Here is a 19,111-nt window from a genome sequence, read left to right as displayed (position 1 = left end):
GATGTAATGTGAAAGTTTGTTAAAAGGTGCCCGGGTGGGTCAGCACCGAGTGCCCGTCGCGGCCCTCCGGTTGGGTCGTGACACATATGTAGTTCTGACCGGTAATAACGAGGGCCGACTTCGCGAGTCTATCCGTAATCACCCATAGAATCATACTTACGTCGGGGGGTAAGCTCGTAATGAAGTCCATGTTAATCACTTCCCATTTCAAGTTGGAATTTCCATAGCTTGCAACATTCCACCCGCTTTTGGTGCTCAATTTTCACTTGCCGAGTTAGGACATTGAGCTACGAATTCCGCTATATCTTTCTTCATCCCATTCCACCAATATATAGATTTAAGATCATGATACATCTTCGTTGCTCCGGGATGAACGGAATAACGGGAACAATAGGCTTCTCTCAATATTTGGTGACGTAGTCCTGCAACATCAGGAACACATAACCTGCCTCGGCATCGGAGAACTCCATCTCCAGAAATCTCAAATGATGACTTCTCCTTCTGAGAAAGTGTATTTCTGTAATGAATTAGCATGGGATCTTCGTATTGACGCTCTTTCACTTCCACTACTAGCGACGAGACTGCTGAATTTTGAATGATAGCTCCCATACTACCTGAGTCCACTACTCGAACTCCTAGGCTAGGTAACTGCTAGAGCTCATGAGCTATCTCTCTTTTCTCTGGCTGAACATCACATAAACTTCCCATGGATCTATAGCTAAGAGCATCAGCCACAACATTTGCTTTTCCGGGATAATATAGGATGTTAACATCATAGTCTTTCAACAATTCCAACCATCGTCGTTGCCGTAAATTCAATTCTCTCTGCTTGAAGATATACTGAAGGCTCTTATGATCTGTATAAATATCAACATGGACGCCATACCAATAATGTCTCCACATCTTCAATGCATGAATCACTGCAGCCAATTCAAGATCATGTGTCGGATAATTTTTCTCATGTTTCTGCAACTATCTTGAAGCATACGCAATCACCTTACCATGTTGCATCAACACACAGCTTAACCCAACGCCCGAAGCATCACAATAGACAACATAACCTTCCGATCCCTTCGGAAGTGTCGTGACCGTGGTTAATCTATCCTTTAGCTCTTGGAAACTACGTACACAGCATCCGTCCATTGAAATTTGGCCGAATTTCCGGTCGGAGTTCGTGAGTGGTGTAAACGAAGAAAAGCCTTCTACAAATCTCCTATAATAACCTGCTAAGCCCAGAAAACTACGAACTTTCGCAGGTGTTGTGGGCCTTGGCCAAGTCCTCACGGCCTCAATCTTTTGGGTATCTACCCAAATACCATCAGCTGAAATAATATGCCCCAAAAAGGTCACTGAATTTAACCAAAATTCACACTTAGAAAATTTGGCAAATAACCCTCGAGTTTGAAGAACTCTAAGAACAGTACGCAAATGATCCGCATGTTCTGCCTCGAACCTAGAATATACCAGGATATCGTCGATGAACACAATCACAAATAAATCTAGGAAGGGCCTGAACACATTGTTCATCAAATCCATAAATACTGCCGGTGCATTAGTTAGCCCAAATGACATTATCCGGAACTCGAAATGGACGTATCTAGTTCTGAAGGCTGTCTTAGGAATATCTTTCTCCCTAACTCGCACTTGATGATACACGAATCTCAAATCTATCTTTGAAAACCATTTGGCGCATTGTAGTTGATCAAATAAGTCGTCAATCCTTGGGAGGGGATATTTATTCTTGATCGTTACCTTATTCAGATGTCTTTAGTCAATGCACATTCGTAAGGAGCCATCTTTCTTTCGCACAAACAACACGAGTGCTCCCCACGGGAAAGAACTAGGCCTAATAAAACCTTTTTCAAACAAGTCCTTCAATTGCTCCTTCAACTCTTTCAACTATGCGGGAGCCATCCTATAGGGAGGAATAGATATGGGCTTGGTATCCGGTAGCACATCAATAGCAAAATCAATCTCCCACTGTGAGGGAGGCCTGGAAGCTCATCCGGGAATACATCCGAAAACTCATTCACTATTGGGACAGACTATAGAGTTGGCGATTCAGCTTCTACATCTTGAACCCGAACTAGATGGTAAATACAACCTTTTGCGATCATTTTCCTTGCCTTGAGGTAGGAAATAAACCTACCTTTCGGGGATGCAGTATTTCCTTTCCATTCTAAACCTGCTTCTCCCGGAAACTAGAGGCGAACCATTTTCATTCTATAATTAACACTGGCATAGCAAGAAGCCAACCAATCCATGCCCATGATAACATCAAAGTCCACCATTTTTAACTCATGTAAATCAATCATAGCACGATGGTCACAAATCACAACTACATAATCCCTATATACACGGCTAGCTATTACCGGTTCGCCAACGGGTGTAGATACCTCAAAAGGTTTGATCGACTCCGGTTTGACCCCAAACCGACCCGCAATATATGGAGTAACATATGACAATGTGGATCCCGGATCTATCAAAGCATATACATCATGAGAGAATATCAATAATATACCTGTGACGACATCGGGGGAAGACTCAAGATCCTGGCGTCTAGCCAAAGCATAAATACGGTGCTGAGGACCACTAGAACTGGGAGCTCTCCCTTTACCTCTACCATGGTTGACCGGTGCCTGTGAACCTTGCCTCGGAAGGCGTATCGATGATGAAGACCCGGCTGCCGATCCTAAAGGCTATACCCTACCCCTCCTACCAATCGAGGGGAAATCACGCATGATATGGCCTGGCCGACCGCATGCATAGCAAACCTCTGAACCTAGTCGACACTGGCCCCAATGTAACTTCTCGCACTGGGAACATCGTGGCACGGGTGGCCTTGCCTGACCCGAATCGCCTCTGAAATAAGAGCCTGAAGCCCTGAAACTCTGAGTCGGCCCGGAATAAGTAGATCTATCAAATCTTTGGCCTGTAAACCGTGAAGGCGCACTAGTCATAGAATGGCCTGAATGCCTAGAAAACTGCTGTCTTTGCCCGACTCTAAACTCACTCGTCGGACCCGAAGATCTAGCCCTCTTGCTATACCCTCTGTCATGCTCACGCTCACTTTTTTGTTGTTGTTGGCTTTCCTCTAAATTTTGGGCACGGGCTTAAATGCGTGAAATATCCATATTGTCCTGAAGGGACGCATTCAAGCACTTATCCATCAAATATGGCCCTAGGCCTCTCACAAATCGGTGTACTCAGTTACCCATATCCGCTACCATGGCAGGAGCACACCTAGCCAAAGAATTGAAGCGGAGACTAAACTCTAAGGCACTCATACCTCCTTGCCTAAGATTCAAGAACTTATCGGCTCTAGCCCGCCGAACCTCTAGAGGCAAGTAGTGTCGGAGGAAGGCATCCACAAATTCTTGCCATACCGGGAGAGGTGCATTGACTCCCCGTGAAGCCATCCAAACCGTGTACCAATGAACCGCAACATCCCGCAATCTATAGGACGCTAACTCTACCGATTCAATGTCTGAAGCATGCATTAATCGAAGTGTCCTCAACATCCCATCAATGAAGTTTTGAGGGTCCTCATCCGTCTTTGACCCAAAAAATTCTGGAAGGTTCAAGCTAATAAAATCACGGGCCCTTGCACTAACAGCCCTATCACCTTGCCCTGTACCTTGCCGTTGAGTCTGAGCGGCAACCAACTGAGTAAGTAAATGAATAGCCTCTTTCACATCTTGGCCTGAAGCATCTGGTGGAGGAGCTGGGGGTGCTGGAGCTGGGGCTGAGGCTCCCTCATGCTCCTCAGAAATAGGCACTGAGTGGGAGGACTGAGATTGAGCCGCATTCTGGGACTCACCCTCCTCTACAACCATTGGCGGTACTCTTTTGGCCCGCTTTTCTGCCACTATCTTGCCCTTTTGGGCTGCCGTAGCTTTCCTCTTTATAGGCATTTCTGAAATACATAATACACGGTTAAGGAAAGAGAAATCCTTATATCATGGCTCTATCGCACGATCTTATGAACAAAGAAGGTCATTCATTCCTAAAATGCCCGCAGCCTCCCATTTATAAGTGTGGCGCGCAACACACCCATAACCAAGACTCTACTGGACACAGCTCGTAGACACACCCTAGGACAAAACTGTTCTGATGCCACTTTTATCACGAACCAACCGGAGAGCCATGACGGGCACCCGGTGCTAACCCACCCGGGCACGCCTTATCGTACATTCACATTTACGTCTAGGTGAGCCACATGGCCTACGCATGATTTCTATACATCAGTCATACTAATCTCAATGGGCAACGACGCATTTATATCATCATCATAAACTCGCATACCACTGGAATCGAATCAAGGGATGAAGTATCTACACTGGTATCACGGATATGTGCCGTATAATCTAAACACCCTTCTCTCTACCTTCCTTAGCACGAACAAAGGATATTACTTTCTTAGGGAGGGGACTAAGGTTATCCTTCCACTCGAGTCTCAGGTGCCCCCGCATGGCTAAAGGTAACAGCCTTAGAGTTGGAAATCAAGTATAGCATAATGCGGGGACAACCAACTCATACCCAAAATAACATCGAAATCTACCATGTCTAAAATCATCAAATCGCCTGGTACTACACCCCATAAAAGAAATTGCACACGCAGTGGTAGACGCTATCCACTACCACGTAATCCCCAACAGAGTAGACATAAAAATAGGGGTATCCAGAGTATCACACATCATATCCAGACCCACAACAAAATAGGTAGATACATAGGAAAAGGTAGAACCCGGATCAAACAAAACAGAAGCCATACGGTAATAAACGGAGATAGTACATGTGATAACTACATCGGAGGCCTCAGTCTCGGGTCTACCTGGGAAGGCGTACAAATGACCGCGCCCCCCTGTCGCCTGCGTACCCCCGCGATTACCGTTACCAGTCTGAGCCCCGTCCCTGCCGGGCTGTTGTCGCCTCTACCTGCCTAAGAACCGCCTCGGTCAGGGTAGGCACCACCCCTACCCGCAGTGTGGCCATCCCGCCTTGCCAGTGCGCGATCCTTAGCCCCTCGATCTAGTGCATATGGAGCTTGGGGAGCCCGACATCGAGTCCCCCGCCCACTCGTCTCCAAGTCCGGGGCAATATCTCTTAATATGCCCTATCTCACCACACTCGAAGCAAGCACACCCGGCCCTAGGCCGCCGAACGTATGCCGATGAAGCAAAGGTAGCAGCCCTACGCCGACTCGTAAGCTTGATAATTTGCCCCTGATGGGCCCCCAGCTGACACCTGCATCGCGAACTGAACCGGACGCCCTGAATAAACCTGTGAACTCTGACCCCTCGAGAAAGAGTTGCTAAACATCCCACCCTTACGGGCCTTCTTCTCTACATGCTTCGCCTGATTCTCCTGCCTAATACTCTCGACAATACGGACGTGCTCCACTACTTCCTGAAATGAAGCCCTGGCTGGCTAAGTCAAGAGCCGATAACCGAAGCCCAGTTGTTCAACCCCTTCACAAACCGCCGTATCCTCTCCCTCAATAGGCAAGAATCGAATAGTATATCGGGATGTGGAGTGGAAACGGACTCATACACAAGAACCGACGAGTTTCCCCGATCAATAGTAGCAAACTCATCCTTTCTTTCGGCCCCTCAGAGTACGCGGGACATACTTGTCTAGAAATACAGAGTAAAACTGAACCTAAGTCAACGGAGGAGACCCAGCCGGCCTACACTCCACATAAGCCCTCCACCAAAGCTTGGCATCACCCAAGAACTGGAACGTCACAAACTCTACCCCGTACTTATCCACGGCCCCTATCTTATGAAGTCGCTCATGACAGTCGATGATGAACTCATATGTGTCCTCCGACTCAGTACCATAAAACACAGGAGGCTTCATTTTCGTGAACCTCCAAAATAAATCATGTTCCTCACTGCCATCACCTGCTCCCGCAATGTGCCCTCCTGAAGGCCTCAAAAATCGAACCTTATCCAAGCGAGGCGCCACCGCTACCGCGCGTCGAACCCTGAGCTCGTGCTCGTCCGGATCCGTTCGCTACCCTTGCGCCCCTACCTGCTGGACCCAATGGTATAGCTCCGGTCTGTGCTAACTCACGCAACAGACGTTATTGAAGCACTCGTGCCATCACGTCCTGCACACCCCCGGGCGCCCGCAGCCTCCCGTGGAACCGGTAATCGCCACCGGCCGGGCTAGTGCGGCTGCAACTCCCGCTGCCTCGTTAGGGACCACTGAAGGCATGAGGTCAACCATTGGGACGCCACCCCTACCTGGGGCAGCCCCTCTGCCAGCTTCTCTGCCTCCGCCTCTTCCTCTAGCTGCTGCCGCGTGTGTTCTCGCCATCTGCGAGAGAATGAAGAATAGTCAGATACCAATTTGAATCAGCAGATACCAATTGGAATTAAGTAGCATGAAAGAAGAAAGAAAAGAGAGTTTTCCTAGTGTCCGGCAGCCTCTCGAAGATAAGTACAGACGTCTCCGTACCGATCTACAAGACTCTGCTAGATATGTCCTATTACGATGAGATCGATGATCCTAAAGCTTTGATACCAACTTTGTCACGACGCAACCCGCCATGACTGGCACCTAACTAAATCCTAGTGGGCGAACCAACACAAAAGATCTCTATTTATTCAAGTCTTATTTTATATTAAACAAGTCAAACGATTATACTCATTCACACATCAAATAAAATGAGTAGGTCATGCCATAAAATACTAAAACAAGTGCGGAAGTCTAACTATTACAAATTCCCCAAAATTCGAAAGTCATCGTACATGACTCTAAGCTAAAAACACGTCTATGAACTGAAATCTGTCTAATAAATATTCATAATGTCCAGAATAAGAAAAGACATCATAAGTAGAAGATCTTCGGGCGGTCTAGCATGAGAAGGACCTCACCCCAAAATCTTTGAGCAATTATCCTCCACGCTAGATGTGAGGACGAGTAGCGATCTCTATATCAAAATCTGCACTCAAAGAATGCAGCAAGGTAATATCAGTGCAAACACTATGTACCGGTAAGCATCGTAGGCTGACTAAGATTAGTATCATGCATATCTTATGAAATCACTAAAATAAACAAGTCAGTAAATCATACACGAATATCAATACATCACAGCAAGTCAACCACAGACAAACATAACAAATTATCGAATTGCCAAGAATCACAAACACGTTAACTACAACGGAGATAAAAGTACACTATACCCCCACTCGCTGTGCACACATGCTATCTGATGTCATAGCTCAGTAGTCATGACCTGCAGGGGACCCATGGTGTCCATGCACCCCTCGTTCTGGAACACTCCTAAGACCCGAGCACAACCTCCGCTCCGGAACGAACCTCGGACGCGGGATATAACGATGAACCTCTCATTTTCGGAACTATCTTCGGACCACGAGCCCATAATCTAGGCCACATGTGTTCCTTGTCATACCTTTTATAGAACAGTGTTTCTTACCTTCTCAATATCCATATTCACCTTATCATTTCATGTCACAATACCCTCGAGAAGACTATATTAATTTCTCATCACAATACAGCCACTGCAGATTAAATCACACAGGAATAATGACATGAAGCCTACACAACATTCAATCACAAACACATAGTAGCTTAAACACACAATATCATGTAACGAATATTATACATGCTTTCTCCTAATGAAGTCACAAACATACATTCAACTAACCAAAGTCTAACTCAAGTAAACCGTAACCTACCTCAAAGTAGAGCTGGAACAATGCCTGTCACTCTGCTACAGCCTTTCCTTTCCTCAAAGCCTTAATATGTTCGCGGTCTAAAAATAGAAGGCTTAATGAGACACATTGCTCAAATTGTAAATACCAAGGCAAGAATTTTCCTTCCCTCTCCCCATTCTAAGGGGGGATGATTTTCTAGGTGATAAACAACCTATCAAATCTCCTAACATTCATACATCATCAATTCATAGCACATTCTATCAAACATTCCCATTACAACCAGTTTTCCATGGCAAAGACACCATTTTTATAGAACCCTAGGTCTCCAATCACTTAGTTTGGGTCTCTAAATGTTCAATTTATGACAAATAGCAACTAACCAACGCATTTAGATGATAACGCGATAATAACCATAACCCATCAAGTTTAAAAGGTTCATTAATATTCTAGGGTTTCTATTTCAATTTCACCATTAAAGACCTATGGGGATGATTACAATAATGAAGGGGAAAGGAATGATAGAATGAAAGCAATGGAACTTACCTCACAAGATTGTCTTTCCCTAGCTTGAAAATTCTCTCTAAGTGTTAGGAAGTGTGTTGGGGTGTTATAAATGAGAAAATAAAAGTGGTGTTATAAATGAGAAAATAAAACTAAGGCAATTAAAACCTGGCTACTGCCTCCCGTCGACCGCTGCAGCGGTTCCACTATAGCGGTCAAGTGACCACTATAGTGGTCCCCAACTTTCCCGCCTGACTGCTATGGCGATCGGTTCACCCCTATAGAGGTCCACCGTCCGCCACAGCGGCCACCAAAGAAATAGTTGGCCGCTTGCAGCGATCGACGCATCGCTATAGCGGTACCGCCACAGCGGTAATCCCACCGCTGCAGCGGTCCATTTTGGGCAGTGAGGTCGGTTTTCTGTCCAGTTTTCCCCCTATCACCCCATATTTCATCCAAGGCCTCAACACACAATACAAAATATGCACACATACAAAAAGACGCCCTATGAATCCACCTGCGGCCTCGAAATTCCCAATGGAGTCCTAAATTCCCATAACGACCGGAAGGGTCATTACACATACCACGATATATCAGAAGTTTATTGATATTAGATCTCATGCAATAGTAAACCAAAAATTTACTAAAATAAATGGAACTTGTCATGCTGAACTTGAAGTTTACCAGTACGGATAATTATCGTCTTGATTTAAATTTGATGTGCTAATTTGGTATTCGAAATATATTGAAGAACTAGAAGATTCTTCAAGAATTTGTTTGTGTTGCTTGTTCTCATGATAAGTTGATTACACCAGCTAATGGTGGGACTAAATTTCCTAAATTCTAGAAAATATAAAAGGTGATTGTGGGCCCCTTCACCTGCGGTGTGATGTCTTAAATAGAAGCATCTATGAGACAGTCAGATATATATATATATATATATTGTCAACTGGCAGTTTGACATTTACGAAGTTGCTTGCTCAAAATAATTGAGTTAAAAGCACAATTTTCAGAATATATAATCAAGATAATTCATCTTGATAATGCTGGTTTACATCCAAGTTGGTTTGACGTTGAATGCCTCTGATATATATAACTAAACCATTGCTTATGAGAACAAAGCTTCATGTTTTGGTCTGAGATATGATATATTGCATACAACGACACTTGTATGCTTCAGATCAATATTATGAAAAATTCTCCCCTCATAATTGGTTCAGGGTCAGAAACTAGATATTTCCATCTTATAGCTTTTGTTGTGCGGTATATGATTAATGGATACACCAAGATGCACACAGATGGATTTCCCAAATAAAATGGGGATATGTGTTAGTTTTTCTAACATAAGGGGGAAAGAATATGCAGCTAAGAAATATGTTGTGAATTATCATCAATATGATCCTCAGTTATTCAAGTCAAATGCTAGAAGCATTTGCTGACCCAACTATGTCATATCTCATTTGCAAAATGCTCCTATTATTCCTGAAGGACAGAGTCTACAGCATGCATGGAGCATGGTAGACCAATCGGTTCTAAATGTAATGATCCTTGAAAAGAGGGAGGAGAAAATGATCAAAATGAGGCAATGTGCTCTTGAAAAGCCTACAACATAACACTTCATGAAATCTTATAGGAGGTTCAGGTACCTGAAAATGATGAAGTGATGAGATCTCAATAAGTTATGTCAAATTGTGAACCGATACAAAAAGATATCTCGTCGACGATATCTTTGATACAATATGGTGCGCAATTTTGTATAAGATTGTGAGAATCTAAGTTCTACATCTCTTAAAGCATGTTGACGTAGAAATAATTAACTAGTAAAATGATGCATCTTGATAAGCAATTGGACCTGTAGTCCAGACAACAGAAGATGTCACAATTTATACTAATAGAAGTTATCACAGTTTATTTGACTTACTTGACCAAATTTATATGAAAATTTCTGAAGGATTCAAAATGCCTGAAGCATATAGAAGTTCCTGGGAAACTTGTTTATAATCCTTAAATGGATTAAATGAATCAGGGCTGATGTATTGAGATCGCCTTAATGAATATTCATTGACGAAGGGTACAAAGATGACTCTGTTTACCCTTGTCTCTTTATGATAATCAGAAGCTTTTATTTTGTTGTGCAAGTTGATGACTTGAATATTATTGGAGCTTTTGAAGAGTTTCCAAATGCATTAGATTATATCTGCTGAAAGAGGTTGAAATGAGAAAATTGAATTGGTCCCAAAGTACCATATATTTGTGCAGATGATGCATTTATATATCTTGCTACAACTATGAGCATGATATAATTTTACTCCAACATGGAGATATTGAAATAGAGCAACTGTATAGTGCAAATAAAAGTCCTGACATGAATGTATTTGTCCTAACAAATATTGTTAAGTGTTTTGGATATACAGGGTATTCATCTGATCGACATAAGAGTTCAATCCAGACATGTTATCTATTTCCACGAAGGATTACTGTCATACCATGTTGTTTTACATGACACTCAAATCATAGAAAGACAATAAAGCAAGTCAAGAATGTACTTGTCGTGATTGCAACAATATTATATGGCGATGATGCAACTCTATCTACGGAAGGAAGATGCAGATCATCAATCAGTTCGTCAAATGATCATTTGATATGTCTGATAAAAAATACTCTACCAACCTCAAGATCTGATAAGTGGGTATACAAGATTGGAGTACATAATCTTCAAGAGTTATGTGATGCTTTAATCAGGAGGAGAAAAATATGCGTTGTACTCTTTTTCCCTTAATCAAGGTTTTGTCCTGTTTGGGTTTTCCTGGTAAGGTTTTTAACGAGGTAGCTAGCAATGCGCATTACTAGATACGTGTACTCCTTTTCCTTCACTTGGATTTTTTCCACTCGTTTTTTCCTAGTAAGATTTTAACGAAGCACAAATCTATTAATGAACATCTAAGGGGAAGTGTTATAAATACACCGTATTGTGGATGTCCATTCAAATACACAGTCATCTGGATAAGCTTACAATCAAGCAGACAGCTTGCGAGTAGCTCAAGCAGGTAGCTTGCAAGTAGCTCAAGCAGGCAGCTTGCCAGCAGCTTCTGAAAAGCCTTGCAGCAGCTTTCTGAAAAGCCTCGCAGCAGCTTCCTTTCTTCTATAAATAAGAAGTCAATTCAGTTCATTTGTACATCAATTGAAAGAGCAATAAAATCTCACTCTCTCCAACTTCTTTGGCTATATTTTTTGTTGTTGTGTACTTTCACTATTATTTCATAACACTATTATAATAATCAATTAATTAGAGAGGTTGATTTCCAAAAAGAGTAAAGTAGTCATATTGTAATTATATGAATAATAAATAGGTAAAAAGAATTATTATAAAAAAAAGTCAAAATAAGGGAGGTAAAAATAATATTGTACGTAAATTATAAAAGAGGTCAGTGTTATGAAGCGAAACCTGGAGGGAGGTATCTGACATTATTCCAAAAATAATTTAGCCTTGGACTATTCATTTTACTTGTGGTGTTATCTAATAAAATCCGTTTGGCCATGAGAAGTATTCACTTTTTTCCGAATTTTTTTTTACTTTATTTGAAGGAGAAATAGCGATTTTAGTCTTTGTGTTATAGCTTTATTCCAGTTTAGGTCCTTGTGTAATTCAACTTAACATATTTAACCCTCAAGTAACATATACATGCTATTTTGATCTCTCAAATTAACGGAAGCTAAAAACTTAACGGAATCATTATTTTTTTAATTAATTTTGAGAATTATAGAAAATAAAGAATTAAGATTAATGTGTTAAGACCCCTAGCCGCCGCCAAGCATCCATGAAGATGTAGTCGATCACAGCTCATCCCTTCAAATGAAAATCATAATCAAATGGGTAAAAAAGTTCTCTTTGCCACCCTCGATCTCCTCTCTTCATTTATCAAAAAATGGATGATAACTTTGTTGCTTTGTTCTTGTCTTTCTTGTCCATATTTAGATGAACATTACAAGAATTTCTTCTTTTCTACCTTTCTATAATAATGTATTTGAGAAATATGCTTGTTAATTAAATTAATTTTATCTTAACATTCTGGGAGGGGTGAACATATTTTTCTGGACAGATCATAACTTTCGAAAGATATAATTCAATCAAAATTTGAAACTAGCACAACTATTAAAAAAAAAAAAGAAAAAAAAGGGAACTTGAAAATTTTAACCTATAAAACTTCTCGGGCAAGAAAATGCCCGACAAAAGTTGACAAAGGATCTTTTACCTTGAAATGAAGAAGAAGAAGAAGAAGAAGAAGAAGATATTGAGCCAAGTAACCCTTTGAGTCGTAGCTCAAATCTCAATTTTTTTATTTGAATAAAAATAATGATTTCGTTAAGTTTTTAACTCCAGTTAGTTTAAGGGTCAAAATAGCACATATATGCTAATTGAAGGTTAAATGTGCTTAGTCAAATTACACAAAGATCAAAACTGAAATAAAGCTATAACACTGGGACCAAAAACGCTATTTGCCCTTATTTGAAATCAGTGTTTGATTGGCATTTGGAAAACACCTAAAATCCTGTTTTCACTTTTTCATTTTCAATACATTCAAACAACCAAATATTCTTTGCAAAAAACCACAACCAAACACAACTCCATCTTCAATCCCAACTTCAAAAATTACAAATAAAGTGAAAAATATTTGATTTCTAAGGCCAAATGCCTGCTATTCTTGTTTTAAATCACAAATTTTAAATTTTTCTCTCTTAAACTTTTGTCCAGTTAAACATTATCACATAAATTAAATGAGACGAAGTAAGTGATAAAAAAGGAAATCTAAAATCATGCGGTGGTTGAAAAACCAAAAGCATATTACTTCACAAAGAATATTCACGTGAAGCTAAATCTGTGATAATGGTATTCATCATCACCAATGACATTCCAGAGAAGCATGGTACTCTGCCCAGGGCTTTTGGTTGGAGTAAAGTCGTTTATCCACAGGTAAAAGAATGTCATCCAACACCTTTTCTTCAGGATTTAAACATGAATTTAATACTTGTCTTATCAAAAAGAATAATGTCGTTTGAAGTATAAGGATCAAAGTATTTAACTTTAATTTTCTCACGTGACACCAAACACTATTTATTCCACATTTAAAAAAATAAAATATACATATTTAAAAATTATATAAAAATATTATAATCACTATTGTTTTTCAATTAAAATTATTTAATGAATGAAAAATCGCAGTAAGAGGAAAGCGACATGACGCTTCAAATAATAATAGTAGTTTAGTCCTTACAGTATGAGACGTACTCCCTTCGTCCCTTTTTAACAGCCGTTTTAGATTTTTTCACGTCCATTAATAAACACAATAAATATGCGATATAATTTACTAAGTTACCCCATTAATAAAAGTAGATTGATTTCTTCTTCTTAAATATTGTGCCGTTAACGGTATAGTTGGAAACAACAACCAATTTTAATCTCGAATTCTTAAAGTGACAATTATTTTGGAATAAATTTATGAGGTAAAGCGATAAATTAAAATGGGAAGGAGGAAGTACGAATTATTGCTTATTAGTTATTACACTACTAAATTTTCAAGTTGGTTAAGATCAACATGTGATCAAATAATTAAAAGAGAATAGCCTATATGATATAATGTCTGTTTTAAATAGATTGTTAAACTCCCAAGTCATCAAATCAAGACTTCCTTAACTTGGTTTGGCCAAAATGGTTTGAACTTTGATGGCGATGTTGACTCTCATTTAGGATGATGCCTTCTATCCCATTCAACCAATTAGAACAAATGAAAGAATATTTGATCTGATGCAATGAAAATGTAAAATGAATAACGATATGGATTTAGTAAGAGAAACCTTACTATATGTCTCATACGATAAAAAGAATGCCGTAATTGAGCGCAGAATTACTTTTTCGAGGGATACGGGGTAAATTAAATTTCTTGTTTTGTAAGAAAAACTTTACAATATATCTCGCATAAAACATAAACTCTTATATTGTGTAAATTATTTTACACTAGTACATCAAACATAATCTCTTTATTTGAAAAATGGGAAAAAGGGAATTGAACTTAATAACTGAAATTGAAAGGGTGAGTATATATAGATAAAAAGCAAGTTAAGGATGGGTGCTTAGCTCCCTTCCAAAAGAGCTACATAGTAGAGATACAATACAGCAACAAAATACTAAGTACTGTTGTCTAAAGAAAGGAATTAAGATTCAAAAATCAGACTAGCTAATTTTGCCAGGGTGATTGAATTTGATTTTGGTTTTGATTCTGGTGATGTTGATCAAATGAAGCAGCAGAAGAAGTAGAACCAATCTGATGATGAAGAGCAGCAGCTGTAGTAGTATTATTGAGAAAATCCCTATGATGTACTGGAAATGCTCTAAGTCCCAAGAAATCTCTTGTCAACCCTTCATTATTTTCTTTACCTCTCATCAAATGGGTGCCACCAAATCTCTCATTAAAATTATTAGTACAAGGCAAAGGCACAGTAGTAGTAGTAGCCATCATGTTTTGCATGTCCATGAACCCAGGGTTGACACTTGCACCAAAATGAAACGTACCAGCTTTGTTATTATTGTCCCCATAAGATGCCAAGCCATGACCAGTAACAAAACCAGTATTATTATTAGCACTATTTTCAAACTGTTGATATTCACGTGAGGCTAAATCTGCTATGCCAGTTGTTGTACTACTGGTAATATTATTAGTACTAGTAGTAGTTGTAGGACTGAAAAAACTTGTAGCACTCATGCGATTAGCAGCAGGAGAAGAAGAATTAGTTACCCCAATTTGTGCTGCTTTTTGTAGTAATGCAGTTGCACTCATGTGAGTTGATGTTGCTGCACCAAAGATGTTACTGCTACTGCTAGTAGGCAGATTGTTATTATTAGGGTTTTGATGATCATGATGATGGATGAATAACTGAGAAGAAAGCTCGTTTGAGGGGTGTGGAACAAGATTGAAGTTACTTTGTTGTTGTTCCTGTTTGAGCTGGAAGTTTTGAAGAGTATGGAGATTAAGGTGATGGGAAGTTGAAATAAGAGGATTTGGTGGTGGGATTGTTCTTGAACTTTCTTCTGCTAAAGCATCACAAAAAGCTCTATGGGTGATGAAGCTATCCCTCCTGTAAAGAAAAGAATTTAGCCAACAGAAATTAGTACAAAACTGCTCATTTTACTCTTAATGAGACTAATTTGTAGCCACAAAAATATAAATGACTTATTTTAGAATACAAGCTTCAAAAGTGTTCATTTTTTTCCTTTAACTTTCATGCCAGTCAAACACACATAAATTAATAATGAGAAAATAGACATTTTCAAACAAAACAAACAAACAAAAAGAAGAAACCATCACACATGAATAATGCAGTAAGTGTACTACTGATAAAGTGCATGCCCTCTATTGTCAACCCTTTTTTGTGTCTTTCTTTCTTTCACTTTTTTCTCTTCTAGCTTTGGACAGATTAGATTTAGTAGTAGAAGACGAATCAGTAAAGTTTTCTATGCAAATTGCTTTTGCAGCGAGGTGTACAATAGATAAAGTGTGGACCCTCTCCTCTTTCTCTCTCTCTCACACACACACACAAATAGACAGATTCATTCATTCAGTCATACACATGAACTAGCACACGTGAACTTTGCTGCTCAGTGTCCCTTAGCTTGCTAGTTTTGATTCAAAACGTCTTCTTTTCCTCCCTAATATTAGTGAATTCAAAGTTTTACACCATCGGTTTCAATATAATCTCTGACTAGCTAATTGTGCACTCTTGGAATCCCAGCTCAAAACATATAAATTCCACTTATTGATTTAGAAGCATATAGTAGAAAAATTTTTACTAACATCTATACACTAATAACAACAATGTAAAAGATTTTTTATACCATATCATCTAAAAGACATTATTGGAAGTTCACATAGTAAGTTAGACTAATTATATTTGAAAATAAGACAGACAACCACTTGCTATAACACGTAAATTATACCCTCAATATATGAGAAAGGTGTTTAATTGGGCACATGGTTTAAAAATGAAAAGATGACTTTTGAAATTTATGCTTTAAAATAATGTATAAATATTTGTGTGACTATAAATCATCTCATTGAAGGTAAAATTAGAAGTTTAATGGTTACTAAATATAGAAAGAAATTATTCTTTTTTGGGTCTGACTAAAAACGAAAGAGTGTCACATAAATTGAAATGGAGGGAGCCCTGATAATAATGTAAAAGTCATTTATAAAATCGATGTATATAAGTCAAATCCAATTGAAATAATAGTTACCACTAATTAATTAAAGAGAATGATGGTGGATGACCAGGAGAAAATTGAGCAACAAGCTAGTTGACTTTGGTATATCCAAATTAAAGTGATCAAGAACCAATATTTCAGTATTAGTTCAATTTGTGGAATTGGTTAGAGAATTTATTGGTATAGTGTAATAATTAGCTTACCTAGAGAAAAGGGTTCCACAATCACATCTATACTCTCTGGTACCACAAATCTTGGAGTGAGCTTTCCAATCAGACTGAACTGCATAGCGCTTTGAGCATTTCTCACACTTCCATTTCTTTTCACCATGTTTTCTACAAAAATGCTTCTTAATCCCTGTGAGATCCCCTAGTGCCCTTGAAGGATGATGATGTACACATGAAGGCTCTGGACACACGTATACTTTCTTCTTCACCTCTTTAGTTGTTCTTTGTTTTAGCTTCCATGGCAAATTATGCCCTCTTCTGTGTAGTTGAAGATTCTGATCTCTTTGAAATCCTTTGTTACAGATCTCACATACAAATCTATTTGTTGCCAAAAGACTTCTTGGAGACAATGCTATAACTTCTGCTTCTGGATCTAATTAAAAAAAAAAAAATAAGTCAAAAAAACCAATCTAATTATACATAGAGTTTAAGTTTTGTGAACCGACAAAATCGGTCACTTAAAAGATTATTGCAGATAACTCTATTTAATAAGCATGACATTCTATGACATACTAGCCAATTACACTGATGACTAGATAAAACTTTTCACACTTATTAGTATGTATGTTGAATCCCAAGCCAACCAAAAAAGTAATAATAGTATAGGTACCTGGATTGCCTGGTAGATTTCTCTTCTTCTTGTTAGCAGCTGGTTGGGTTGGTGCTACAAGAGACTGCTGTGGGTAGAGAGCACCACCAATTTCAGTTCTATTATTACTTGAAGATATGCTTGCTTCATTAGATGCAGATGTTAAATTTGACATACTATCATCTCCTAGCATACCCTTTATCACTCTTCACTACTAACCTTTATGGATTTTTCCCCATAAACTTAAAGATTCAGCTAAACTATAATTTTATTATCCTAATAACTTCTTGAAAAAGGAAAAAAGGGGCGAGTCTGTAAGGTGATGAGAGCTGGTTGGTGAAGAGAAGGGAGTAGCAATATGTAGTTTCTGCTTTATATATATCTTTTGCTTTATCTGAAACCCTAAAAGATGACAAAAGGCTGAAAGAGGAAAGCAAAGAGTAATACTAGTCTGTGAAAAAACAGTCTCCTATCTTCTTCAAGAAAACCAAAGGTCTGAGTGAAAGCTGCTAGCTAGCAAGATTCAATAAAAGCCATACACATAAGAACAAATGAAACCAAGCAAAAATATAAGATTCTTTATAGATAAAAGGAAAGTTTCAATAGAGAGAGAGAGAAAAAAAGAGTTGTGGATGAGAAGGTATCCTTTGTATTAGTCCTCTACCCCATCAAAACCATAGCCAAAGGGCAGGAAGCTTGCTCTGACGTTGCATTTTGTCGTTTACTTTGTTGCCTTCTCAAATCTCAATCATACAAATGTTACCTCTTTGCATTATTGTAATTTGCTTCTCTCATTCTAATTCCTTTTTACGTACGATTTTTATTTATTAAAGTTATTTTTATGTTTGAATGCGATCATATCAGCACTAACGCGCAGGATCCCATCTTAACTCTAAAGTTAAGCGTGTTTGGGCGAGAGTAGTACTGGGATGGGTGACTCCTAGGAAGTCCTCGGGTTTCATCCCTCCTTTTGAAGGGGAGCCTTGGCGTAACTAGTAAAGTTGTTGCCATGTGACCAGGAGGTCACGTGTTCAAGCCATGGAAACAGCCTCTTGCATAAATACGAGGTAAGGCTGCATACAATAGACCTTTGTGTTCCGACCCTTCCCTGAACCCCGTGCATAGCAGAAACTTAGTGCACCGGACTGCCTGTTAGATTATTTTTTTCTCGATAATGGTTTGAACATTGGTCGTCATAATTTTTACTCATTCATTAACCGCTAAATCACAAACTTGGCTAAGGTATTCTCGTTTCACCACCTTTCGCATCTTACTAACAAGAATGAAAGAAATGTTGGGCAATTCGCAGAATTGCCCTTCTTTTGGGGTGGTCTTTAAATTTTGCCCCTCATATTTGAAATCTTTAAATTTTGCCCTTCGGCTAAAACCCATGGGTTCCAGGTTCGAACCCCCACACAGTTAAAATTTAAAAAAAAATCGCAAGCGTAGTTTAAATTTATTACGCCTCACGCCATACGCTTGTGAAGGAATTACCAAAGTTATGTCGGACCGCATACTTATGCCTTGTAAAATGCGGACACGCGCATAAGTATCCGGGTCCGCATAACATTTGTGAATTCCTTCACAAGTTTATGCCGGTCCGCATAAAAGTTTGCCCATTAAAAGTATGCCCCCACCGAGATAAACTTGTTAGCGAATTACCAAAGTTATGGGACCCGCATACTTATGCCAAGTACGCCCATAAGGCATGAGTATGCCGGTCCCGCATAAATTTGGTAATTCCTTAACAAGAGTATGCGGATCCGCATACACGCGACCCAAACTTTGCCTTGCAATTTTTTTTTTTTTTTTAATTTATGCTTGAGCGGGGGTTCGAACTCGTAACCTCAGC

General features: G+C 39.4%; 1 protein-coding gene and 1 pseudogene across 1 annotated transcript; one reads left to right on the top strand and one right to left on the bottom strand.

The window, feature by feature from the left end:
* Positions 1-14,265: 14,265 nt before the first annotated feature.
* On the bottom strand, positions 14,266-17,965 carry LOC132029624 (protein indeterminate-domain 7-like). The gene is made up of 3 exons (XM_059418909.1): positions 17,281-17,965; positions 16,647-17,043; positions 14,266-15,320 (listed from the first exon to the last, which is right to left on the bottom strand). The coding sequence occupies exons 1-3, from the start codon at positions 17,450-17,452 to the stop codon at positions 14,423-14,425; spliced, it is 1,467 nt and encodes a 488-aa protein (XP_059274892.1). The 5' UTR covers positions 17,453-17,965; the 3' UTR covers positions 14,266-14,422.
* A 141-nt stretch (positions 17,966-18,106) lies between these two features.
* Positions 18,107-18,224, top strand: LOC132032287 (5S ribosomal RNA; annotated as a pseudogene).
* Positions 18,225-19,111: the final 887 nt, after the last annotated feature.

The sequence above is a fragment of the Lycium ferocissimum genome, chromosome 9 (genome assembly GCF_029784015.1).
Source record: "Lycium ferocissimum isolate CSIRO_LF1 chromosome 9, AGI_CSIRO_Lferr_CH_V1, whole genome shotgun sequence".
In the NCBI taxonomy this organism is placed as follows: domain Eukaryota; kingdom Viridiplantae; phylum Streptophyta; class Magnoliopsida; order Solanales; family Solanaceae; genus Lycium; species Lycium ferocissimum.
The sequence above is the reverse complement of the archived record's forward strand: the minus strand, read 5'-3'. Positions and strand labels throughout refer to the sequence as shown.